The following is a 27,491-nucleotide window of genomic DNA, read 5'->3' on the forward strand; positions in this document are numbered from 1 at the left end:
TGGTATAAAATGGCATTTTATTAATGTTTAATACATTTACATTACTTTGAACATATTAAGCTACCTGTATTTGCTACTACTATTATTTATATACAGCTTTCCACCAACAGCAACAAAAAGTTCTCAAAGCAGTTTACGCAGAAAAGGAAAAGGAAGCTAGTTCCCTGCCCTCAAAGGGCTCACAGTCTAAAAAGAAACACAAAGCAGACACTAGCAACCGCTAAGAGATGCTCTGCTGAAATCAATTCATTCCACTCTTATCCCACTCTTCCTCCAATAAGTTCAGGACAGCATGCAGTTGCCTCTGCATTGCATCCTTACAGCAACCCTGTGAGGTAGGTTAGTTTGAAAACTGTGACTGCCCCTAGATCACCTAGTGAGTTTCATGAGTGAGCAGGGATTTGAACCTGGGTCTCCTTCGGATTGCCACATGTCCAGTATTAGCCTGGACAGTCTAGGAATCAGACATCCTATCCAGGATGTAGGAAAATGTCACCCCAGATATGAAATGTCCAGGAATTTGAACAGGAAGATTGCTTTAATGAGCCCCTGGTGGCGCAGTGGTAAAACTGCCGCCCTGTAACCAGAAGGTTACAAGTTCAATCCTGACCAGGGGCTCAAGGTTGACTCAGCCTTCCATCCTTCCGAGGTCGGTAAAATGAGTACCCAGAATGTTGGGGGCAATATGCTACATCATTGTAAACCGCTTAGAGAGCTCTGGCTATAGAGCGGTATATAAATGTAAGTGCTATTGCTATTGCTATTGCTATTAATGAATTTCACCCATTTTTCCAGCTGCTTTTCTCCAAGCATTGCAGCTCTGTGTTGTCAATTATTAAAAGCCTCATATTCTTGCCCTTTCTTGGGTACCAATGCTGCTGACTGGCTAGGTTTATTTAATTTATTTAATTTATTTTTATTTAACACATTATTATTTTTTCAAGACTTGCGTCTCTGGGCAATTTACAACAAAGCAAAATAAATGACAACAGAAAAGGTCAAAACAACCTGGCTGCCGCATTCTGGACCAACTGTAGTTTCCGGACTACATACAAGGGCAGCCCCACATAGAGTACATTGCAGTAATCCAGTCTGGAGGTTACCAGCATATGTACCCAATGTTCTGAGGTTGTCTATCTCAAGAAACGGATGCAGCTGGCGAATCAGCCAAAGCTGATAGAAGGCACTTCTGGCCACTGCCTCAACCTGGGACACAGGGGAGAGGCTCGAATCCAGAAGCCCTCCCAGACTGCATACCTGTTCCTTCCAGGGAAGTGTGGCCCCATCCAGAACAGGCAGATCAGACTCATCGCCCAAGTTCCGACCCCGCACAATGAGTTCATAACTATGAAATATCAATTGTTCCTCAGAAGAGGGGGAGAAACGCCAGCTGCTTATCTGTGCACACTAGATATATTCACAGTAGAAAAGGTATATTATTGCACCCACCTTTTTTATCAAAAAAAAGAAAGAAAGAAACCTAAGATGCTCATGTATTCACATGGCAAGAGCAAGGGGCTTTCTGTGTATTAACGCCCAACAATTATATTATTACTCCCAAGCAAGCAAAAACGGGCAATTTGCTAGCAGCCGGTTTCCTGACATTATTATTAAGACAATGTTCCCTAAAGAGCTGTTAGGAACTCCACTCGAAAACCTCTGTTACTGTGGAGGGCTGGCTCTGGGGATTAATTTCAGGATGATGGGTTTTTCGGGTCTAGTCAATCCTGTTGTCACCAGCACCATAGGGATCTGCAATACGAAGAAGGAAAAGGACTGTTAGAGGCTGGAAAATAAAATACAAAGGAGGGGTGCCCAACCTTTCAAGATGGGCCTCTGGAGTCTCCAGGAGATTTTAGTCCTGGAGATTTTAACATCTTGATATATGAAAATATTGGAAATAATATATTTGGGGAAACATTGCAAAATCATCTCCAGGAATAGTTTCAATCAGAGTTGGCAACCCTACTACCCTATGTTTAAAAAGTGAAGCGATTTAGACCTTTGTTTAGGGAAGATTCCGTTAACCCCACCAATTCAAGAGGAATGTGGGAAAACGCCTGTCTTTGGCCTAACAATGAATGCTGCATTAAGTAGGTCCAAGTAATTTGGAGCACAAATCAAAGTTATTCTTCCGGGATCAAAAGAAAGCTGCACAACGTTGGCCCTCCGTCTGTTTTCAGAATACAGTTCTCCTCGTGCTTGGCGATTGGCTGCTGTGGATTATGGGAGTTGTAGTCTGACAACAGCTGGAAGTTTTTCACACCCGGAATTTGTTCACATCTCCTCTGGAATGGAAGTGTGCATTCACATATCAGCCAAATTTACCCCAAAGCCCCTACGAGCTATCAGGGAGCACCTTAAACACAATTCGGGCTTTTCATTGTGCATTAAGAGTGTAGCTCGATTTATATCCAGGGTAAAAAAAAATCCACTTTTTCATGGGTTTTTTTGGGCAACTTCGAACTCACTTCGAACTCACTTTCCCCCTGGTGTCTGGGAAAGTTGCTGGAGACTCAAGGTTGTGTATCCCAACGTTATTATTACAGTGCTTTCTAGAGAATCACAAAGATAGAGAAAAGCAGATTCCCTGCTCAAAGGAGCTTGCAGTCTAGATTCAGACAGTGGGGAAGAAAGCGGCCCCCTTCATCCAACTCAAATAGAGGTCAAATAGCTGCACATATCAGCGGGTAAACAAGAGACTATCTTATGTACCTTCTCCATAGTATAATAGAGTTCACATCAGAACTGACTTTTTCAAACTTAGTAGATTAATTACACTCCAGCAATATTTTGATAATTGGACAAGTTCATCATGTGATTGTTTTAGATTGAAATCTACGTTTGTACCTCATTCACAAAATCCGCAGATTAGTACCTCTGAGAAAGTGGTTTTAAGAGAGATAGGTAAATCAGAAAAGAGGAATGCTAGAAATTACGCTCTTACATTTGGTGGGTTTCTATGAAACGGATTGATTGGTTTTTCCATTGGGATATGTTAAGTTTATTCTCTACAAGGGTGGATTTTCAATGTGTGCTGGTTTATTGTGCTGTCCCATGCTGAATGTATTCCCAGCTTTTTGTACTTGATTTGGGAATTCAGAATGTTTGTACAATGTGTATTTTGATATTATTTCTTTGATGTTAGTAGTGTCTGTTATAGTCTTTATCCAATTGTCTTTCAATACAATAGTGGGGATTTGGTTTATATCAAATATAGATGTGCATCAGTATTCCCTGTAACAGGGGTTCCCAGATGTTGTTGACTACAGCTCCCATTATCCATAGCTGCAATGGCCTTTGGCTGGGGATTATGGGAGTCGTAGTCAACAAAATCTGGCAATCCCTGTTGCAGGGAACACTGATTTGCCTCCCCATGCAATATGTGAACATGGAAAGACACCTCCAGTCAGATCACTGGGGGCCTGGATGACCCAATGGAGATGGGGATGCATATTTAGATGAACATCTGCATCAGCTGTGTTTGTGGAAGGCCAGTTCTGTACATGTCATTAGGTCAGGCCAAACAAAGGGGAGGGAGGAAGGGAGGGAGGGAATAATAGTTGCTCAGGAACTCTGTGTGCCTGAGGCAGGGGGCCAAATACCACACCCCACACATGCACCTTCTTCCTCCCTCCCCTTCACTTTTTAGCTGCCCCAATATCTGCTTCCGGGGTGACCACCTCAGCTTGCTTCACGGAAAGGCTATCCCTGGGAGTGAGAAGCAAGGATAAGAGGGGATGAACGTAGAGTTGCCATGCCCCCCAGAATTTCGGGTTTCACCCGGATTTCAAGCATCTCACCCAGATTGCTTAGCCCTCCCGGATTTCAGCTTTCATTTAAAAAAAAAGCTATGTTCTAGCCCTTGTAGAAGCGGAGTTATGGAGCAAAACATGCAGTCACTACACAGTGCAAAAATGATTTTCAAGCCAATTTACATCATATGCAAATTAGGCAACCAGATTTGGAAAGCCAGAATATGGCAAGCCAAGATGAATGGAAGTAAATGTCATCACACATCCTTTATTTTCACGGCAGTTTGGGGTGCCTAGACACGGCTTGGATCTCTCTGAACACTTGCTGCATGTTGCATACAAGGTTGAGCATTTACACCCCATAAGCCTTTCTCTGCTTGACGCTTACACTACGCACACTGGGTCTCTGCTAGGCTAGAAAAGCTTGATTTCCTTTGAATGGGCTGTTTTCTCTCTATGTAAGCACAGACCATTCCAGGATTCTCACCTGTGTTTCCTTGCAGGGCTTGAAGCTGAAGTTCTGGAGCAGGCTGGCAACAGCAACCTTCAAGGTCAGGAGAGCAAACCGCATCCCCAGGCAGTTCCTGGGGCCAGCTCCAAAGGGCATGTAAACGTAGGGGTTGATTTTATGCTTGTTCTCTTTACTGAATCTGTTTCCAGGCAGAAGGGGGAACGTGTTATTTGCATCCTTTGAAAATTCCTTAGAATAAGGTACTAGACTAGGAAGCTGCAAGTGAGACATTGGGTCACTTTGTTGTCAGTGTGGCTAGTTCACGTTGAGAACTGGGTGGAGAGACCATATCTCGGAGAGATTATCTCGGAGAGACCATATAACTCCTGTATGGAAGGAGCTACACTGGCTGCCGATCTGTTTCCAGGCAGAATACAAGGTGTTGGTTATAACCTATAAAGCCCTAAACAGCGTAGGCCCTGGGTATTTAAGAGAACATCTTCTTCGTTATGAACCCCACCGCCCACTGAGATCAGCTGGAGAGGTTCGTCTGCAGTTGCCACCGGCTCGTCTGGTGGCTACTCAGGGACGAGCCTTCTCCATTGCTGCCCCAAGGCTTTGGAATGTACTCCCTAGTGAAATAAGAGCCTCCCCATCTCTGACAGCTTTTAAAAAGTCTTTAAAGATGCAACTGTTCACCCAGGCTTTTAATTAATATTGTTTTAAAATATTGTTTAAAAATTTTTAAATTGTTGTAATGTTCTAAACTCATTGTTTTTGTTTTAGCTAATGTTTTACTTCCTGTTTTTATTTTGTTGAAAACCACCCAGAGACGTAAGTTTTGGGCGGTATAAAATATGTTAAGCAAACAAACAAACAAACAAATCTGCAGGCAGTTCAAGGCTAGACACCATCAGCTCAGCGCAGAATCCTCCTGGCTCTGAGAATCATGTGTCCAATCATGGGCTCTGCCTGCTACAAATCTCATATGCCTGCTGTGGCTCTCCTTCGGTCTGGGCAACTTGTCTTTGGGGTAGGCCACTGGACTATCTGATCACTTGCCTGTTTGCTGCCTGCCTGTCTCCCTGGGAACTTGCAGGAGTGGGTAGAGCATATGTGACAGCATTCAGATGCTGGGGGACCAGCCCATTCATATGAAGCATTACATTGTTGTAGGGGCTAGGAAGGCGAGGGTTTCTCCTCTCTTGGACTTGGGTAGGTTAAAACTAGCCACTCAGGTCTCAGAAAGAGGCTGTTGCTGCAAAAGGACCAGTTTCCAAAATATGGGGCTAACCCAGTACTGTCCACACCCAGAACCCCTAGGGTCTCTGGGTCAGGCAGATGGCCTAGTGCCGCCATCCTGAGCAACTTTGGTTTCCTAGAAGTAATAGAAAGAAAACAGTCCTGATTCAGTACCTCTCAGGTCTAAATTCTTTGGGTTCTGGCCAATATTGTGGGTCGAAATGCAGGACGTAAGGTGGAATCATCACCACAGTGCCCTTCGGAATGGTGATACCACTGATCACCACATCTGCCTTACAGACCCTTTCGATGCGTCCACCAACTGTATACATCCGGAGGAGTTCGTTCATTGCCATGTCAAGGTATTCCATTTGCATGACGTTGTTGTAGGTGAGTGGAGTCTGTGGGAGAGAGCATTATGAAATGGTTTGTTGCAGTAGCTCAGTGGTGAGGAAGAGGCACATGGTATCCATCAAATGTCTTCATTGTACACCAGCCCCATAGCTTAATTTCGAGAAGGTGGGTCAGGGATTGGAAAGGATGGTGTTTAACAGAGGCAAAAGGCCTATTCAGACATTATGTTCTACCTGCGTTCAGATGTTTGTATACCCATGCATGTTTTTGTGTGTGAGTGACTGCACCTTTGTTCATTTTAAAAGTGGATATTAGTATGTGACTCAGCTGGGCTGGAGTGGTTGGTAGTGTCTGGGGGAATGAATGCTCATTGTAATTATGGACACGGTCTACACCCCTAGACATGGAAAACAGGTGGCAGCATTACAATCAGGGGCAGACAGAGGCCAGTGGCGGCCCGGGTTCTGCCGCCGCCTTGGCCCCCCAGCCCCGCCCCCTGCATCTGACATCAGATGCAGGGAGCATTATTTAGCCACGCCCCCACCTGACGTCAGACACAGGGCGTGGTATAGTTCCCAAACAGGACCGCGTGGCCCCATTTGGGAGCTAAACCACACACCCTGCGTTGACATCAGACGTGGGGTATGCATCTAGGGTGCCAGGCGTGGCCCCTGTGGGGCAGTGGCTCAGGTTCTTTGAACCCGCCCGCTCAATGGTGGCTCCGCCCCTGATTACAATACTTTCAGCTTTCAGTACATCAGCATGCTTTTATGGCCCCAACCATCAGGCCCACAGTGGTCACACTGGCCATGGTGTTCAAAAGGGGTTAAGAGTTTTAAAAACACAAAGAGGTGAGTCACAGGATTAGTGTGAAGCGCCAAAAGGAGGTTTGCGGGGGGAGAGGGCTTAGTCCACTCTCCCCACAGACGATCAAGCGGCAGCCCTGGGTGGCCATATCGGCTGCCCACACGACTGCCGGCTCCGTCACAGAGCCAGCGGGGGCTGTGGGGATCGGGGGCCATGATATGTCCCCCGGAAGTTCCAGGATGCTCCTCGCGAGTGCATGGGGCATCCCGGAGAGACCCCTGAGCCCAGGAGGTTCCCAGCGGGGGGTCTCCTCATGTGTTGCCGTGGCGCAGAGCCACGCCATGGCAGCACAGAATCGGGAAACCCGGGTTAGCGGAGTACTCTCTGCTAACCTGGGCTAAGGGGAGGGGTATTTATGGCGGCTAGCTGCCAGGAGCCGCACGGCCCCCATGGCAGTACATGATCACCCAAAAGTGGGCTAGGCCACCCTGGGCTGTCTGGGGATCGTCTGTGGGGAGAGGTGGTCCTCTCTCCCCGCAAACCCCATCTCGGCGAGTCTCACCGATTGTGAGACTTGCCTCAAAATCATATTTAACTAATGTATTCCCAGTACTTATACTTAAACACAGATTATGAAGGGTGGTTGTTTTTTTTAAAGAAACCTCGTCTTGTGCCTACTTTAGTTACTCTAACTTTTCTAAGTACAACGATGCTATCATCTATTGTTCATCTCTAGGGATGTAGATATTACCAAAGATCACTATGAGCATTTGCCCCCTGAGATGGTCAAAATTTGTGGGCCTGGCTCATGGATTATATAGGCTCCCTGAAATGCAGGGTACAGAGAGGAAGTGTACTGCTGTGCTCAACACAACATGTGAATAACTGTACCTGCAAACAGATCTGTGTCTGTGTACACGGCACATAATTGTTATGATGTGTGATTTCCATGCATGATTAGGGCTCTATCACTGCTTAGCTCTACTGCACCTTATTGGCCAGTACGGAGTCAATCTCGTCCTGCAGCTTTTGCTGAACGTCAGGGTGAATGGCAAGCTCATAAGCCAGGTAACAAAGGATATTGCTGATGGCCTCGTATCCCGCAAAGATGAATATAATAGCTTGTGCTACAATCTCATCTTCAGTCAAAGCTATAAGAAGAGAGGAAGGAAAAGGTAAAGGCTCGGTTCTAAATGCAAACAAAGCACATGGCAGTGTACAGAAGAGGCAGAGTACAAGGACGGGCTTGTCTTCTTTCATGTCTTATGGGCAAGGCCAGCAGGTGGGATTTCAACTTGAATTCCTGGCATTGGTAGTTAATGTTCACAGCAAACATCAAAGAAAATATGGATTCCTGACAAGGTTGCTATAATCTATCTCTCTCTCTCTCTCTCTCTCTCTCTCTCTCACACACACACACACACACACACACACACACACACGCACACGCACGCACACTGACACCCTGTTTGGGCATCTTTTGATGATAATGCCTTCCATTAGGATGCTTTCAGAATTATTCCAATGGAATGTATTCGTTTTCATCCAGTCATCTGTGCAGCAACAAAATTGTTGGCAGGAATCAGCATGCTGCCCTGCACTCACTGACCTGTCCTGCAGGTGGGAAAAACCACACAGATGACCAGTTCTGACTTGACACACTTTCATGTCCCTCTGTGCAAAAATAATTCCTAAGCATCCCCAAAGGGACTGAAGAGACATCATGGTCTAGCTAGCATAAATGAAACAGAATTCCTTTTTTGTTGTTGTTGCATTATGGCTACAGCGGTGAAACAATTTTTACTCATTTTATTTCATGGTATATTGTTTTATTATGTTTGTTATCTCGTGTTGGTTGTTGTACTAACTCTGCAAGCTGCCCTGAGCACTAGTGCCTTGGAGGCATGGGCATAGCGTCCATTGGGCAAGGGGGAACAAATGTCCCCGGGCCCAGAGGGTCAGGGGGTGCAAATGAGGCCCACAAGCAGAGGCCTCCTGCCTCCTGGGGGGCTGCCCCAGAGATGCTGCTGTACCACCACTGCTGCCGCCGCACACTGCCCTACCAATATTTCTCATCTTCACCACCAGGGGTGGGAGGTCAGCCAAGCAGAGCAGACCACAGTTGGAGTATGGATGTTGCATGCCCATGATGGAGCAACGGAGGGGTGAGGTTTCTTATCTTTTAAAAAAAATGAAGAAGGGGAAACATGGATGTGGGGGTTAGGTAGATTGTCCCGTCCCCTTGTGTCTGATCAGATGCAGGGCGTGTGGCTTGGGGCACTGGGGCACGTGTGATAGGGGCCCCCTTCCTGCCCTTTGTCCCCCGGCCCCAGGGAAGCTTGCTATGCCCCTGCTTGGAGGAGTGGGATGTAAATATTTTAAATAAAATAAAATAAAATAAATGTTCTGGCAGTTGATTCCTGCACGACTTCACGACTGTGTAAAAGTGTAGTGCATGCACCCTGCTGTAAAGCTTCTCCTTGCCATCCCGACATGGTCCTGATTTGGGCAGGGTCTCTCATTTGGGGTCTCTCACTTGGGCGGTCCTTGGATGCTGGACGTAGGTCTAGTGTCAGGGTCTCAGTCCAGTGTGTCTGCCATGTGTGAATCTGACCCAGCTGGCTGCTTTCCCACTGATTTGGGGTTCAGCTCACTACTGGCAGCGTGTGTCATGGCAGTCTCAAAGTATTACCTTTATAGGAGTGATTCACCCCATTGCTCTCATGTTTGGTGTCCAATTTTTGGGAGTCGATCATCAGTTGCAAGAAATCCACTCTGCCCTAGAAACAAAAATAACCAGTTAGAGAGCCCAGGGCTTCCCACCATTTAGGGGAGAGAGAACTCAAAATAATATTTTCATTAGAAGCTCCATTAATTCGGAGAGGAGAGCTGGTCTTGTGGTAGCAAGCATGACTTGTCCCCATAGCTAAGCAGGGTCTGCCCTGGTTGTATCTGAATGGGAGACTTGATGTGTGAGCACTGCAAGATATTCCCCTTAGGGAATGAAGCCGCTCTGGGAAGAGCAGAAGGTTTCAAGTTCCCTTCCTGGCAGCATCTCCAAGATAGGGCTGAGAGAGATTCCTGCCTGCAACCTTGGAGAAGCCGCTGCCAATCTGTGAAGACAATACGGAACTAGATAAACCAATGGTCTGACTCAGTATATGGCAGTTTCCTATGTTCCTATGTTTCCTGTGTTCCTAACATCTTTCCAGGGTCGAGTGGGCCTGGGGAGCCTTTTATAGTCATGGTTCTCATTTGGCCCAGGAAAAGCCTCGTATTCATCATAGCATGGTTTCCCTATCAGGGGCTGTTGAACAAGTGTTGGAGATACAACTCCAGAGGGCATCGACCTTTTGCACCAGTAACCCTAATGATCAGTAGGGGCATTGGGAGTAGAAATCGATAGTTATGGTCTCCTTCTCTTTCCGGTTTATCTCTGCCTCTATGACCCCTCTGAGCCACCTAATGGTGCAGCGGGGAAGCAACTTGCCTATGTAGCAAGACGTTGCTGGTTCGAATCCCCGCTGGTATGTTTCCCAGACTATGGGAAACACCTCTATCGGGCAGCAGTGATATAGGAAGATGCTGAAAGGCATCATCTCAGACAGCGTGGGAGATGGCAATGGTCAACCCCTCCTGTATTCTACCAAACACAACCACATGGCTCTGTGGTCTCCAGGAGTCAACACTGACTCAACGGTACAATCTTTCCTTTCCTTTATGACCTCTTTATATGGATATAATATACTCCAGAACTTCCTAAGTATGATTTCCTTCTTCTTACAATGCTTCTAGCTCCCTCTCCAAGCGCCATGCTTCTTTAGGTCTCCCTCTGCCCAACATATACCCAGCTGTTAGATATAGAACTTTTCTATCATCATGGACTTCTGAATAAAGTAGATTAGTTCAGCCTTACATGAATCTCCATGCTTATCATATACAAGCTGTTGCCCCTGAGACCCTGTTAACTTCTGCTGTCATGGGAGTGACTTAGCTCCTGAAATACTCTGCCATATAAGTAATTTGCTCCAACACATAGGGAGCTGGCTTATACCAAGCCAGACCTGTACACTCAGTATTGTAGGAATATAGGACGTTGCCATATACTGAGTCAGACCCTTGGTCCATCTAGCTCAGTATTGTCTTCACAGACTGGCAGCGGCTTCTCCAAGGTTGCAGGCAGGAGTCTCTCTTGGAGATGCTGCCAGGGAGGGAACTTGGGACCTAGATGCTCTTCCCAGAGCAGCTCCATCCCCTAAGGAGAATATCTTACAGTGCTCACACTTCTAGTCTCCCATCCAAATGCAACCAGGGCAGACCCTGCTTAGCTAAGGAGACAAGTCATGCTTGCAACCACCAGACCAGCTCTCCTCTCCTGACTGCACAGTCTACACTGAGTGGCAGCACCTGTGTAAGGTTGCAGGCACTCCTACCCGGAGAGTCTACCAGGGACTGAATCTGGGGTCTTCAGCATGCAAAGCGGATACTCTGCCACTGAATTACAACACTGGGTTCGTTTTTGACTGCTTCCTTGTCCCAAAAGGGGTGACATTTTCTCAATCTTTTTGCTACATCAACCAATTCAAGGTTTTGTTGTTGCTGAGAAGTGGTCTATAGGTATTTTTAATAATAGCTAACCATCACCTTAGCTGTCAACTCTGATGTGCCTCTAGACTGGGCCTGCTCAACTTAGGCCCCCCAGCTGTTTTTGGACTACAACTCCCATAATCCCCAGCAACAGTGGCCAATAGCCAGGGTTTATGGGAGTTGTAGGCCAACATCTGCAGGGGGGCTGAAGCTGAGCAGCCCTCCTCTAGCCTCCCTTTCATACTTTAAGTTCAGATGTCTTTTTCTTTGTGTTTGTTTGTAAGATGGGGGGCAGGATTCCCTGTCTGTAGGGTATCGCCAACCAGCATTTTCCAAAACTGCCCCCCTCCACGCTGTGCCACCCTCAATTTGTACAGTCTCTGGTTCTTGTTAAATATTGAGGCTGTGCACACGAGTAGCCAAACCCGAGCGTGGACAGCCCAACTTGGGCTTGGCTGTTTGTGTGCACCACCAGGATCGAGCCTGATCCCAGCGCTGCCTCAGCCCCAAGCCCGGGGTTTTTTTAACCTGGCCTTTGACAGGGGGTTAGAGGGTGCAAGGGCACGAACCTGGACCTGGGTTCATGTATATGCTTGGGCTGGTTGCAGCCCAAGCACACACAGTTGGGCGCCTAGAGCAGGGATTCTCAACGTTGGGTCCGCAGATGTTATTGGACTTCAACTCCCATAATCCTCAGCCCCAGTGACCTTTGGTTGGGGATTATGGGAGTTGAAGTCCAATTACATCTGGGGACCCAACGTTGAGAATCTCTGGCTTAGAGCTCTAGACTCACAGGGGATTCCCTCTACGCACCCCGCTCATTGCACAGTGCATTGTGAGATTTCCAGAGGCCGGGAGTCATTTTTTCGACCTCCGGAGATCACAAGCCACACAGTACTGATGGTTTGCAGGGAAGGTAGTTTCATCTCTGTCTTCCCCCTTGCCACCTTCCCCACCCCAGGGGCAGTCATGTGAATAGGCTTATAATTTTTCGTTTGGGTTACGTCCACAGAACAAAAATGGTTCTTGGCGTTCCTTACCTTTCCACTCCCCTGTTTACGTTCCTTCTTTATTTTGGCTACTGCCCTTGCAAAGAACTCTACTGCGCCGTAGGGGAAAAGAGTAATATGCATCTTGTCCAGAACAGGAGAAAGGAATGGAAAGAGATCTAGGAGAGGGGGGAAATCCATCATGAGAATGAAGCAATAGCACAGTAACAAGGTCCAGTCCTGTTAGGGGCCAAAGAAATCATAATTACAGATCAGAGTGTTAATGAATTGAGTCGAAGTTTGGAGACTTCCTAATGCTAGAGAATGACATACTTTTTATTAAAGAGAGGGTGGGATCTGAGGGCTTGAATATTTGAACTTGACCTGGATTATCTTTGCTCAGTCCTGAACTCTGTGTTGTCAGGACTGGGTCAACACTATGGACGGCTGTATTAGAAACAAGGACTGGGAAGTGTGTTCTCCAACAGAGGGTCCCCAAGGGGTTCAGCAAGTGAGGCTCTACCCTAAGACCATGAGGCTCTTCTCTTCAAACCCAGATCTCCAACACAGGGTGTCCTCATACACCCCAAAGCCCAGATATCTCTCACCTTTGATTCCTCATGTCTAAAATGAGAGCAATAGTAGCCTGCAGATCTAAACTACTAACTTATATTGTATTAGTTTTATACCAGTTAGGAGCCCTATTCAGGGATTATGTTGGACCATGCATTCAAAGGTCTGTGCACATGTACATGGTTATCTCTGCATGAGATAACTTCAAAAGTGAATCTGTGTACAGACTCTTTCAAACACAGGTACAGATAGGAAGCAGATAGGCTCCATTCTACCCAGCACCTATACCCAGGTCCAAGAGGAAAAGCAGAAGGAAAAGCCCTCCAAACTAGCTGCTGCTTTCCACACAACCCAGCTGCTGCTTGGCGCCCATGTAGGGGTGTGCACAGAGCCTCTCCAGGAGGTTCAGTTCGAGTTCAAACCAAACATGAACTGCACCACCTGGTCTGATGATGATGATGATGATGATGATGATTAACATTTTATATCCCGCTCTTCCTCCAAGGAGCCCAGAGCGATGTACTCCATACTTAAGTTTCTCCTCACAACAACCCTGTGAAGTAGGTTAGGCTGAGAGAGAAGTGACTGGCCCAGAGTCGCCCAGCAGGTATCATGGCTGAATGGGGATTTGAACTCGGGTCTCCCCAGTCCTAGTCCAGCACTCTAACCACTACACCACGCTGGCTCTATATTCCGCTCTTCTTCCAAGGAACCCAGAGCTGTGTACTAAATTAAATTTATCCTTACAACAACCCTGTGAAGTAGGTTAGGCTGAGAGAGAAGTGACTGGCCCAGAGTCAGCCAGCAAGTATGACTGAATGGGGATTTGAACTCGGGTGTCCCCGGTCCTAGTCCAGCACTCTAACCACTATACTACGCTGGCTCATACTGGTTCTGCTGAACTGTCTGGTGGTTCAGTTCATGCCTAGAACTGGGTTGAACCAGTTTGCAAAGGGGAATCTGGTAAATTTGTGTCACCATGCAAATGAGAGTGTGCACAGCTCCTAAACGAGGGTAGGACCCATCTGCTACCCTAATTAGAATTGTGTGAACCAGCCTAATGTGCGAATAGGGCTTAACTCTCATTACTTCCCCCAAAGAATATTGACAGTTGTAATTTGACAAGAAAGCTGAGAATTATTTTTTAGAGATATCCATAGGCTCTCCACCCCGAACCAGAGTTCCCAGGGTTCCTTGGGGAGAGTAGAGGAAATGATTATATTTAACAAAGATTAAGCCTGTAGGACAAATCAGGTCCCCATCAGTGGTATGAAGACAAAAATGGATTGCACAATGCTTGGATCTATAGTTATGATGAATAATGATTGCTTTCTTTCAGAAGCCAGAAGGAGACTGCATGGTGCTTTCAGTGTTTGGGAACTGGCACTGTTCAGCAACCACATGGGGACATAACAAAAAATCATGGATTGTTATGGAAGCATGCCATGGTGACCTGTGAGCTCACATGTGTGCCCCTTTCTCCTCATGCACTAGGGAAAATAGCTTACATTCACTGTTTGTAACAAACTACAGTTTCTCGTTTCATCCCAACATGGGAAACTGTGTTTTTTGTAAACCATAATCAGTGAACAAACCAGAATATCCAGGGTAGTCCTTTTTTAAAATTTTGGAAATGTGAGTTCACTGGTTACAGGTCATAGGATTTTTTTTTTTTAAGAACAATATTCCAAGTCTCCATGTGATATGGAGAGACCAAAAACTCAGTGGTTGAGGAATGTGAGTACAGATTTCTGGTACAGATGCAGCAGGATGAACTTACATAACAGAACGAAGAGTGGAGAAAACAAATCAAATTTCACGAGTTTCTTCGCCTCCTCGACAAAGGGATCGTGAGGGTTGTTCATAGAATCGGTGTTAATGCCAAAGGAGGTACTGGTGATGACATCCATGCTGAAGGCTCCAAATACTCTGAATACAGGGGGAAATGGAAGAGAAATAAGGGGGAAAGTCTAGTTTTTCTAAAGACATTAAGGTCAGAGTTTGGGTGGGGGGGGCGTATACAGGCAGCATACTGTGATTGAATAGACAAGAAGAGGGGAGTATTCAGGCCTCAACCTCGCCCATGTATGACCTCCAAATACTTTGCTACTTTCCCCTCAGCCTGGTTCTGTTGCTGGGAGTAAGCCAAGCAGAGAGAGAAGCATTGAGGAGAGGAGATTTATTTGTTTGTTTATTGAAACTTCTTATATACTGCCTCCTCCCAAGACTCTAAGTGGTGAACAACAGAAATACCAGAAATACCAATCAATTTTTTTAATATATATTCACCACTTCACCAGGGCCTGGGACACTAAGGAGGGCCAGCTGAGAAGACCTCACAGGATGGGATACAACTGGCTGAGAGAGGCGATCGCAGAGATATACAGGTGCGAAGCCCATAAGGGTTTTGTAGGTGAGAACCACCACCTTGAATTGGACCTAGAAGCGAACAAGCAACCAGTGCAGCGACCATAAAAGAGGTGTGACACTATCAAATCTATGGCCACCCATGAGGAGACGGGCCGCTGCATTCTGGGCTAGTTGAAGCTTCCGAATCGTGATAGAGATGGAGGGACATAAGTGGCCAATGTGGCGAGGGCACAATTCCCCTCTCCTGTGCCAAACCACTTGCTCATTAAATTCAACTCCCTGGCTTTCTACATGATTGGGGCAGATCTGGGTTTCAACACACAGGTCTGCTGCTGTCATATGCCATTGTGTGACTTGTTATTGTGACTCCAGCCCAGCTAAAGTTCTTATGCCCACCAGTTCTGGCTTCTTGCCCTGGAGTTTCATTAAGGACCAAACTATTGGGGCCTGCATGTTTGTTTTTCTAAAATGTAAATAATAGCCATGTGGGTCCTGATCCAAATGAGGAACGTGACCTTGACAGGGAGAGGAGGTTTTAATCCTCTGCCCTCACCACGGTCCTGATCTGGATTGCTCTCCCTTCCGCCACTGCTGTTTGGCCTAGAAGGGAAACTCCAATTACTGGAGATTTCCACATGCTCATATATGAGATTGACTGGCCAAAGTCAGGTGTTCCAAACATTATGTTCATTATAATGCCAATGTGTGCAATGCCATGGCAATTTCTCTCCCTCTCTCTCTTTCAGTTGCCCATATGTTGAAAACCCCAGATATAGTGGCTAAGATTTTCTGTCAGTCTCGTGTCTGGCTGTGTTGATGACTTTTTCAGATAGCCATAACAGGACAGGTCTTCCATATCCCTTTTAGGAAAGGAAGGCTTTAATCTGCTGGCTCAGCTTTCTTATAGTTGTTTCTATTCTGTTCAGCACAAGCTCTTTCAGCTATGTCAAAAGCTTCAGTCACTGCCATCCTAAATTCTCCACTTCTTACCCAGGTGAACAATATCACCTCAAATAAAAAGCTTTCCCCAAAAGCAACCTCCATGTTTCCTATAGGGTTTGACTAGTGGTACGTTTCCCAGATTATGGGAAACACCTATATCAGGCAGTAGTGATATAGGAAGATCCTGAAAGGCATCATCTCTTACTGCACGGGAGACGGCCATGGTCAACCCCTCCTGGATTCTACCAAAGACAACCACAGGGCTCTGTGGGTACCAGGAGTCGACACCGACTCGATGGCTCACTTTACCTTTAGTCAGACCTTCGGTCCCTCTAGTTCACTACTATCTACTCTGACTGGCAACGGCTCTCCAAGGCTGCAGGCAGGAGTCTCTCCCAGCCCTACCTGGATACACTGGCAGAGACTGAACCTGGGACCTTCTGAATGATAAGCAGGGTCTCTCCCATTGAGCTTCCTCAGGTTGCCTGAGTTGCTGCTTCTTTTGGGCAGTTACTCACTCTTTAATGTCCACTGGCTCTTCCCTTTCGGCTTTCCCCTGAACATTTTTCAGTAGGCCTTTCACGTGGTGCTCAATGATGGGGAACATCTGAGGTGAGGGACAATGACAAAGACAGAATGCAAAATAAAGCAAGGAAATTCATTTGACTCCTGCCTTGTCCCATAGCTGAGGTGCCTTACAAAACTATAACACAGAAATATACAGATCCACGCCCATATATATAAAAAGGATTTGGACTCCCTCCCCAAACATGTACATGTGCCACCCCATTCCCTTCTTTCAAATCCTTCCTCAAAACCCACTTTTTCGGCTTGGCCTTCCACTGATCCCCTTAATCACGATTCCCAGTTCTAACCACCTCTAAGCCTGCATTTGCTTGCACTCTTCCCTTATTACCTTTGTCTCTCTGGCCCAGGGGCAGAGCTCCCATTGGGTGAATGGGTTCCAAGAACCCAGGCTGATGCCGCCCCTCGTGGCCCCAGACACACACCCCGCATCTGGCGTCAGATGCGGGGGCGTTATTTCGCTCCCAAATGAGGCCGCTTGGCCCCTTTTGGGACCGGAATCGGCCCGCGCTGTGTTGGCAGTGCAGCCGGAGTGTCTCTCCCTGCCTTTTAAAGGGAGAGCTGCTCCTGGCCTTGCTGCCAACACAGTGGGGCCAATCTCCCTCCCAAACGGGGCCACGCGGGGCCACCCCATTTGGGAGGGAGACCATGCCCCTGCGTCTGGCATCAGATGTGGTAGTGTGGCTAGTCAGCCCCCTGCATCTGACATCAGACACGGGGGGGGGGCAGGGGGCCACTGCTCTGGCCTCATTCACACGTAACATGAAACATGGGGTGTGGTTTCAATTTGTATACTTCTCAATGCGGGCAACTGCAAAGCCAGTTAAAAATGGATGTGCAGTTTCCTTCCCCAAACACCAATTTGTACCTTCGGTTTGTATGAGCTTCACCGCCTGGACCTCCAGTTTAGCAGTACCAGCATTACGTCCAAACGCGGCACTGCAGTCTGGCTGTTCCGCAACTCCCTCCCTCTGGCTGCTATTGGCTGCCGGGGCTGACCTTCCGTCAAAAAGGGAGCCCAGTCAGCCAGTTCCTCCTCCTCTCTGCAGTCTTGCTGATTGCAGAGAGGGAGCTCTCCACGCTGTCCAAATTTGGATGGGTCAGGGTTAGGGTTAATTCGTTCCCCCATTGCCTGTCTTAGACTTGGGGAAGGAACTTGTCTGGTTTTGCCTCCATAACACCATAAGGAACCATATAGACAGATAGTGCTGTATAAAATAATAATAACCCATTTTTAAAAGAACTAACATAGCCATTGAGCTGAAAGAATAAAAACAGCAACATATTATATACCCCTACACTCTTAAAAGAGATATGCTTTGTGCTGCTATTGGAAGACAAGAAGAAAAGCGCTTAGGTCTTGCGTCTCCATGGAATGTCCCCAAGGCTCCATTTCAAAGCCTTGGGGACATCACAGAAAAGCTGCATCTGTGCCCATGACTACCATCTTACGTTACGGAAATCCAGAGCTGAGTGCCACTTCTATATAGTGTTTACCGGGAAGTATCTAAATAATTTGCAGCATCTCAGGGGAGAGTTAATTCAATAGTGTCCTTAATGGTTAATCCAGGGATTCCAAACCTTGAGTTCCCAGATGCTGATGGACTACAATCTCATCATCCCTAGCATGGCCAATGGGGATGATGGGAGTTGTAGTCCCTCAACATCTGGAAACCCAAGGTTGGGGACACCTGGGGTTAACCAGTCCTGAACTTTGGTTTGGGACTCGATGTCATAGGAAGTATGATAAAGTGCCTAATGGGCTTCATTGCATTACAAGTAATCACTTAGTTTTTACCTCCTTTAGCTTTCCACTGGTGAAGGTTGGTGAGAGCACAGTCCGAATCCTCTTCCACTGTTCATCTTCAGCTATGGAAATAGCAACTGACAGTCTACCAGTTGGACCAAAGACCTAAGTGGGAGATTTAAATATCAGACATTTTTATGATGGTATAGACATCAACCTAGGAACATAGGAAGCTGACATATACAGAGTCAGACAATTGGTCCATCGAGCTCAGTATTGTCTACCCAGACTGGCAGTGGCTTCTCCAAGGTTGCAGGCAGGAATCCCTCTCAGCCCTATCTTGAGGATGCTGCCAGGAAGGGAACTTGGAACCTAGATTCTCTTCCCAGAGCGGCTCTATCCCCTGAGGGAAAGATCTTGTAGTGCTCACACATCTAGTCTCCCATTCATATGCAACTACATCACATCATGGTAATGTCATCACATTGTGGTAATGAGTTTCTCTAGAAAGGACAGGAATACAATACAGGCTCAGCCTATATGTTTATATGTGGGACAGGGGGCGGGTCCAGCCTCAGTCCCTGAAAAGACCCTGATCTGAAACTCTGGAGAAGCACTGCCAGTCCGTGTAGGCAGGGCTTAGCCTAAATGAACCAAACGTAATAATCAACAGCAGTCACTAAAGCCCCTTGATCTTACTGTTTATAGTGAGTGTTGGAAAGTCCAGCATTATTTGAAAATTACAATAAACAAACAAACAAAAACCCTATTTACAAATATTACAAATAATTTAATGTTTAACTAAACTGCCAGACTATGGGAAACACCTCTATCGGGCAGCAGCGATCTAGGAAGATGCTGAAAGGCATCATCTCCTACTGCGTGGGAGGAGGCCATGGTCAACCCCTCCTGGATTCTACCAAAGGCAACCACAGGGCTCTGTGGTCACCAGGAGTCGACACCGACCCGATGGCACACTTTACTTTAACGGCCTTCATTTGATAATGGCCTAATGGCTTTGTTTCCCGTCACAAGGCTTTGTTTTGCTACCTAATGATTTTGTCATCCTTTAAGAACATTGCTAAAAATGGAAACTTACCCGGCGATTGGTGAAAATAGAGTAGCACTCTTTCACCAATACAGCTTTAATTATGTTAACGTCAGTAACACCCAACACCGGAGTCCGACCATCATAAATCCTAGGGCAAACATTCAGATTATTAAAGTGTGCATTACACCCTTGAGGGCAAAATAAAAAGGGGGGGGGGGTTAAATTGATTTTTAAAAAACAAAGAATAATCAGATAAACAGTAAATGAAATATAACAATGTCATGCAAGTAATAGCTGAAATCATATTAAATTAATAACAATATCTCCTGTTGAGCATTTTTGCTTGATATAACTTGATTCCCTACTCTGCAAGAATGGAGTCTAGTTTTGGACAAAACCATCAGTAGATTGTAATTTGTCTTCCCACACATTCATATAGCACATGTTTTAACCTGGATAATATGTCATATTCATATATGACTTAACCAGACTTCTGTTGACAGTACATGGTTCTTTCTCCAGGCCAATAAATTTGATCTACAGTCAGCAAGTTAAAGACTCTAACTTTCTGTTTCCTCCTTACGTAGCCTTTTAAATAAACCAGGAGCATAATTCAAGAATGATGGGAAACATCAGCACTAGTAACTGTCTAGATACAAAATGAAATTCTCTTTCAGTAACGTTTTGTCAGAAACAATCCCACCAAACTGGTTGGAAATTCCTCATTTCCTAATACAGTAATAAACCAGAAGCAAAGCAAACTTAATTGATAAACAAGTGTAGGCTTAATTTTCAGCCACACTAATTAAAATGTGCCCCTCTCTTTTAATCAATTACAGGTTTAGTTGATTAATCTAGAAATCAAACCAATGAAAGATTAAAATCTAAGGAAGGGAAAAAGAGATACATACCCCCAGATGTTTCCATATTTTTCAAAACATTCTTGATCAAACTTTGTTATTCCCTGCAACAGATTTTTTTTTTCATAATGAGTTGAAAATATATCATTGTGTCTGGAATGACTGTGTTCTTTTATAAGCATCGGTTGACACAAAATTAATCAAATAATAGATTTTTGAAAATAGCCAGCAAGGAAAAATTATATCTAGAGGACCTCAGGGATGTTTTTGTACATTGGTTGCTTCTCCCCTGCCCCTGCTTTGAGTCTGTTGCTGTTCTAAGCCTGATAAAAACAAGTACATATGGGGAGGGATGCTAGAAGTAATGTGTGTCGGCTAATATGGACATTTGCAAGCTGGAATAAAATGATGATGACTGATGATAATATAATATAGGGCCACTGTGCACTTAACCACTTATTCAATTATCCATTCCTCCCCCAGGTAAGTAATTTGGTAGCTTGAGGGGTGATGGGGTCATGCCACCCTGTGACATGTAGCTACCTGCATGCCACTGAGCTGGTTTTTATTTCTTGTGAGATCAATCTTTTGTACTTTTTCTGCAGGGTTAGACTACATAGTTGGACTTTTGAGAGGGCTTTAGGGCTGAGGTGCTTCGGGGGCATTCTGCATTCTATGAGGCTATTCTCACAGTCATACAAATTCGGGCTAAGGGAGCCTAGCCTGATTTTGTATGTCCGTGAGAACCACCAGGCTCGCAGCCGAGCCCGGTCTCACCAAAGCAGATGACACAGAGCCAGCGTGGTGTAGTGGTTAGAGTGCTGGACTAGGACCGGGGAGACCCGAGTTCAAATCCCCATTCAGCCATAAAACTAGCTGGGTGACTCTGGGCCAGTCACTTCTCTCTCAGCCTAACCTACTTCACAGGGTTGTTGTGAAAGAGAAACTCAAGTATGTAGTACACCGCTCTGGGCTCCTTGGAGGAAGAGCGGGATATAAATGTAATAATAATAATAATAATAATAATGACCCACGGGAATGCCCTTCCCCTTAGCCGAGGTTAGTGGAGCGAGCGCTCCGCTAACCCAGGCTTTTCAATCGTGTGTTGCCGCACCGCAGATCCGCCCCACAGCAACTCACAAGTAGACCCCCGACCGGGAGGCCTAAAAGCAGCCTCCTGGCTCGGAGGTCTTTCCAGCATGCCTTGTGTGCTTGTGCAGGGCATGCTGGAGCTTCTGGGGGGCCGCATGGCCCCTGATCCCCCCCAGCCACCACCGGCTCCGTAACGGAGCTGGCAGTTGTGTGGGTGGCTGATCCAGCCACCCAGGGCTGCCTCCCAGCTCGTCTGCTTACCCTCTCAAGGTGGGTTTCACTGATCGTGAGACCTGCCTCTATGCCTTCTCCAGAGATTCCTTAGAGTTCATCTTTACATTGAGGGCTTTATGACATGGGGACATCCCACCAGTTCCTTGTGTTAGAAAGATTGATTTGCAATGCTACTTCCTTCAAGAAAGATGATGGTGCCGCTGCCTCCCGCTAGTGTTCACTAGCACCTGGTGTTCAGGGGCATGCCCCCTCTGATCCTGATGGAAGTATACAGCTACCAAGGCCAGCAGCCACTGATAGCCCTATCCTCCATAAATTTGTCCAATCCCCTTTAAAACTGTCTAGATTCATTGGGGGCCATCACCACATCCAGTGGCAGTGAGCTACAGAGTTTAACTACATGTTGTGTCGTACTTCCTTTTGTCTGTCTCAAATCTCCCAGCATTTCACTTCGATGAATGACCCCAGGTGCTAGAGCAGGCTTGCTCAACCTAGGCCTCCCCCCCCCCAAGCTGTTTTTGAACTAAAACTCCCATAATCTGCAGCCACAGTGGCCAATAGCCAGGGATTATGGGAACTGTAGGCCAACATCTGCAGGAGGGCCAACGCAGAGCAGCCCTGTGAAGAGCTGGTCTTGTGGTACTAAGCATGACTTGTCCCCTTAGCTAAGCAGGATCTGCCCTGGTTGCATATGAAAGAGAAACTTGATGTGAGAGCACTGTAAGAGATTCCCCTTAAGGGATGGAGCCGCTCTGCGAAGAGCAGAAAGTTCCAAGTTCCCTCCCTGGCAGCATCTCCAAGATAGGGCTGAGAAAGATTCATGCCTGCAACCTTGGAGAAGCCGCTGCCAGTCTGTGAAGACAATACTGAGATAGACCAATGGTCTGACTCAGTATATGGCAGCTTCCTATGTTCCTAAGCTAATATTTTGAATCCAAGAGAAAAACTTCTCTTGATCCATGCCATGTATAATTTTATACACCGCTAATGTGTCCCCCCTTACCTGCCTTCTTTCCAAACTAAAAATGCCCGAGCATCTTTCCTCATAGGGGATCCCCTGATCATCTTGGCCTCTTTGTTTTTTATCGCTCAACAATATCCTTTTCAAGGTATGGTGACCAGAACTGAACACAGTATCCCAAGTGTGGCCACACCTTAGATTTCTATAAGGGCATTACTACATTGGCAGTCTTATTTTCAGTCCCTTTTGTAATGGTCCCTAGCATAGAATTAGCTCTAATTCAACCCCTGGTTCTGGAGAGCTGGCAATTCTAGAAGCTTAGGGGACCATATTCCTAAATGCCCCATGGCTAATAAAAACACATGACTTTCCAAGCTTACCTTGCGATAGTTGTGAGCAGTGCCAAAGAAAGGGACAGGTGTTGGTCCTGGAATGCCCAGTTTCTTGAAGACGCCATAAGGCCAGATCCCATATCTGTAAACCATTGGAAAACAAATTATTTGCATGAGATCTTGTGAAGATCTGAAGGATCGTTGGCAGTTGAAGTAACAGGTTGAAGTAATGGGTGCATAAGGAGGCACAGTGCAACCTGTAGCCCAGGTTTACTCTGAAGTGAGTCCTGTTGAGCTAGTTCACACATGCAAATGCATCACTTTGTGACAGTTGCGCCAAGTAACAACTAACTCGCAATCTTAGATTTGAACTTGGCTTGACCATCTCAGAGTCATGTTGATGGGGGGGGGGTTTACCCATCTGAGATTTGTTTATCTTATTTTATTTATCATATTTTTTATACCACCTGATATGTAAATCTCTAGGCAGTGAGATGGCCAAATTTTTCCAGGTTCTCTGGATCACTAAATGGGAGTGTGGGTGGTCTGGGAAGCCCTGAATTCCCACAAAACAGACATTGCATTGATGCTTTGATGCAAAATAGACATTGCATTGAAGACGCATTTGTTCACCCAGGCTTTTAATTAGATACTGTTTTAATTGTGTTTTAATAGTTTCAACTTTTTAATTTTAATGGTTGAAATGTTTTAATCTTTTTATTGTTTTTATTGTTTGTAAACTGTTTTTATTGTTTGTAAACCGCCCAGAAAACTTGCGTTTTGAGCAGTATAGAAATTTATTAATTAATTGATTGATTGATTGATTGATTAAATAGTGAAAAACAGCTCTTAAAGTGAATGCATATCCAGTCATTCACAGAAAAACATGTCTATGCGAGCAGATACCTGAACTCATGTACAAATAAGCTCATTCTCATTATCCAATCTTGGCTAGGAGAAGCTTCATACTCAAATATGGGAGCTGTGTGTGCCCCATTTTTTGATCAGGTGTGAGTTAAACCACAAGGTAGGCGGGGGGTGGGTTTGATCGTGTGCTAAGCCTCAGTTGGGTAGAACATCCCCCCCACAATCATTCTGGAGCTGAGGAAGGAATCTGGGTCGGGTGTGCTTGTCCTACCCAGCTGGTGCTAGGGCTTGACAGATCACATAGGAACATAGGAAGCTGCCATATACTGAGTCAGACCCTTGGTCCATCTCGCTCAGTATTGTCTACCCAGACTGACAGCGGCTTCTCCAAGGTTGCAGGCAGGAATCTCTCTCAGCCCTATCTTGGAGAAGCCAGGGAGGGAACTTGGAACCTAGATGCTCTTCCCAGAGTGGCTCCATCCCCTAAAGGGAATCTCTTCCAGTGTTCACACTTCTAGTCTCCCATTCATATGCAACCAGGGCTTAGCTAAGGGGACCAGTCATGCTTGCTACCACAAGAGCAAGCTCCATGCCTCCTACTTTGTTTTTAACTCATGCACGATCAGAAAACGGGAGCGTGTGCAGCTCCTGACCTAGGGGAGGAGGCTTCTCCTGCCCTTTCCTTGATCATGTGAATTGCCCTAATGTCTGGAGTCTTCTGGCTGTGATTAAGGGTGGTGGACAGGACAGGAATGGATAGCACGGCACTTGTCCTCCATTTTGACTTTTTAAGCAGGTCATTGTAGGTGGAAGACAAAGCCAGACTTCTGGCTGGCTGCTGATAAAAAACAGAAAGTGATGTTCTGTTTAAATGAAATTAGCTTAGCTGTTAAAAATGCTGGCACTCCATCCCTTAATAAATAGAACACAATGTTGGGATGAGAGAGCTTCAAAACCTTTCCCAGAGGCGGTAGAGTTGTTAATGTTAACTCAGGAATTAAGCATTTACCGTCGGGGGCGGGGGAGAGAAGTGGGGGGGGAGTGCAACACTATGCTCAGTCCTCTTTTCCCCTCCCCCCACAATAACTACTTTGTAAGACTATTTAATAAGCACCGCCGTTGATAAAGCAGGCTTGACTGCTGCTTCTGCAGAAATCTTCAGAGAGAGATAACCCTGAGGTAAAAGCAATCATTTCATAAAGGAATAGGTGCCCCAGTGGAAACTGGGCCTTAAAGGCTTTAGCAAAATAATTTTTTTAAAAAACCCAAGGAAAAAAAGGAGAGAAGCTCCTTCTAGGCTCTCTGCCAGCTCTAGGCGAAGAGATGGGGTGGGGGGGGGGAGAGAGAGAGAGAGAGGAAGAAGAGAAAAAATAAAAATGCTGCTTGCACATATTTATTGCTGAGGAATCAAAGCAGCACTAGAAGTTATGTCCTGGACTGGCTTTCCATCATCACGGACTTCTTTGATTGCGGTTCAGGATCCCCCCGCCCCCATTCAATGCTAAGTTGCTGGTGTGCCAAAACTGCTTTTTTAAAATTTTAGTTTGAGAAAACCTCTCTGAATGTTGCCAACGAGGTTACAGGGTTTTGCCTACTGCAGACATCCTTGTTGTTTTTGTTCTAAGGTTAAGTTGAGCAAAGGTTAGGAACATAGGATAGGAACGTAGGAAGCTGCCATATACTGAGTCAGACCACTGGTCTATGTAGCTCAGCATTCTTCACCGACTGGCATTCTTCACCGACTGGCAGCAGCTTCTCCAAGGTTGCAGGCAGGAATCTCTCTCATTCCTATCTTGGAGTTGCCAGAGAGGGAACTTGGAACTTATATGTTCTTCCCAGGGCAGCTCCATCCCCTGAGGGGAATCTCTTACAGTGCTCACACTTCTTTTCTCCCTTTCATATGCAACCAGGGCAGACCCTGCTCAGCTAAGGGGGCAAGTCATGCTTGCTAGCACAAGACCAGCTCTCCTCCTCAATTCTCCGCTACATTGGAAAGCTCACCCACCCCTAAGACCAGCCCTGCACAACCCTGGGTATCCCCTCACAAACATGGGCAGCCCAAGGCATTGTACCACCTGTGCCAAGGTGCAAAATGCTGCCTTGCCCCATGCCCCCTGGAGGCGGATAGTGTTAGGGTTAGGGGCCAGCCCCCTTTCAAAACTAAGCTGTGAAAGTGCATGCGGGGCAGGGAGAAGGGAGGGAAGGTTGCCGACTGCCTCCTCCTCTCCTTGTGCTCCCTGCAAGCTTTTCAAGGAGCGTGGGAGGTACTCCTTGCAACGTTTGTAAGGGTGAGATCAGTCCCAAAGAGATACTCTGATGGTGACGGTGGGGACATTGTGCCACCCTGCTGGCACCCCAGTAATCTGCCACCCAAGGTCGCAGGCTCTTCTTGCCTCATGGAAGGGCTGCTCCTGCCCACAATTCGACAAAAGCGGCAGCCTGTGGGAGAAATGCTGAGCACGATGAAATCCCTTCGGGGGTGTGGCTAGGGGAGAGAGGGCCCATTTTCACCCCTCTCTCCGGCGCAGGGTTATAGTGGACCCAGAGACAAGATTTTAAAATGCCCCTCCTCATTGAAGTAAAGTGAAGTAAAGAAATCTAGAGAAAGACATGCTGTTCTGGTAGATCCAGGTCTTAACACTCACATCAGTTTCAAAGGATGAAAACAACTGAAGGAAGCCCGGGTGGGTGCGAGGCTCGGGGAGTCAGTCATGTGACTTGCCTCTGGGGGGCCTCCCAAGGCAGCGGGCCCCCAGACAACTGTCTCCCCTTGCCCTACGATACTTAAGCCTCTGCTCCGGCGGCCCCTTGGAGTGAGAGAGATAATGAAGAAAACGGGGGGGGGGAGCTGGGGGCCCTCGGGAGTTTGGGGGCCCAGGTTCTTTGAATCCCTCCGCTCAGTTATAGCTACACCCCTGCATCCCATTCATGCCTCCTCTTTTGCTAGGTGACACCAGGGAGGAGACTTGGGTTGGTGCTAGCCACGCATCCCCTGTAACATCTGATTTGGGTCTTAGAGGTGAGGAGGATAAAGGGGCCCAAACTTCCCAGTTGTTGATGGAAGAGTGCCAAAGAAGGGGGACAATATGTCAGCTTTTACTTACAGCATCAGGAGACCAAAGAACAGAATCAGAAGAGCCCAGGTTCCAACGGAGAAATATGGCAGGAGTTCCATCTTAGTTCTGTATCTCTGGCTTCCCGCAGTCTGCGTCTCTCCTTTCTCCCTTTGGAAAGGTAGGGAGCCCTTTCCCAGGTGGGAATAGGTTTACACGAGGCTGTCGAGGGGGAAAGGAGAGAAAGTTTTGCAGTAAATTGCTGCTGTTGTTGTTCCTCTTATCTGCTTAAGCTCAGAGAGCTTAATGGTTCAGTGAGACCTGGATGAGCCATATATTGCCTGTGAAAGGGGTGGGGCAGTAGTTCAGTGAGATGGAAATAAGCCAATTTGGAAAGGATTGTGGCACCCAAATCTAATCTCTTGAGTTCAAAAGGTCCCAAAAGTGCAATCCATGTGCAAATAAAGACCCAACAGTTCTGATGTTATGCAAACCCATTATTGTAGACAATAATGCTACCAAATAGTGTAGCATACCATGCAGAGTAGGCTAGTTCACACGATCTTAAATTCCGTAGGACAAATGTCCAGCTCAAGTTGGGAGCTGTGTGTGTTCCCTGGTTTGTGACTGTGTGCTTTG

The 27,491-nt window shown here is 46.5% G+C and overlaps 1 protein-coding gene across 1 annotated transcript; it reads right to left on the reverse strand.

Annotated features, from left to right (window-relative positions):
* On the reverse strand, window positions 1-27,173 carry LOC128336761 (cytochrome P450 3A29-like). The gene is made up of 13 exons (XM_053276865.1): window positions 26,904-27,173; window positions 22,981-23,074; window positions 20,365-20,417; window positions 19,502-19,601; window positions 18,454-18,567; window positions 16,589-16,677; window positions 14,539-14,687; window positions 12,237-12,364; window positions 9,302-9,389; window positions 7,600-7,760; window positions 5,623-5,849; window positions 4,243-4,405; window positions 1-1,752 (listed from the first exon to the last, which is right to left on the reverse strand). The coding sequence occupies exons 1-13, from the start codon at window positions 26,972-26,974 to the stop codon at window positions 1,663-1,665; spliced, it is 1,527 nt and encodes a 508-aa protein (XP_053132840.1). The 5' UTR covers window positions 26,975-27,173; the 3' UTR covers window positions 1-1,662.
* Window positions 27,174-27,491: the final 318 nt, after the last annotated feature.

Source organism: Hemicordylus capensis, chromosome 13 (assembly GCF_027244095.1).
Source record: "Hemicordylus capensis ecotype Gifberg chromosome 13, rHemCap1.1.pri, whole genome shotgun sequence".
In the NCBI taxonomy this organism is placed as follows: domain Eukaryota; kingdom Metazoa; phylum Chordata; class Lepidosauria; order Squamata; family Cordylidae; genus Hemicordylus; species Hemicordylus capensis.

Bases quoted from the DNA above. Each gene is read 5' to 3' on its own strand.
- LOC128336761 (XM_053276865.1), bottom strand. From the start codon at position 26,974: ATGGAACTCCTGCCATATTTCTCCGTTGGAACCTGGGCTCTTCTGATT. The intron at 7,761-9,301 runs GTAATACTTTGA...CTCTTCTTATAG, and splicing joins GGTGAATCACTCCTATAAAG to CTTTGACTGAAGATGAGATT. The intron at 5,850-7,599 runs GTGCAGTAGAGC...TCTCTCCCACAG, and splicing joins ACTCCGTACTGGCCAATAAG to ACTCCACTCACCTACAACAA.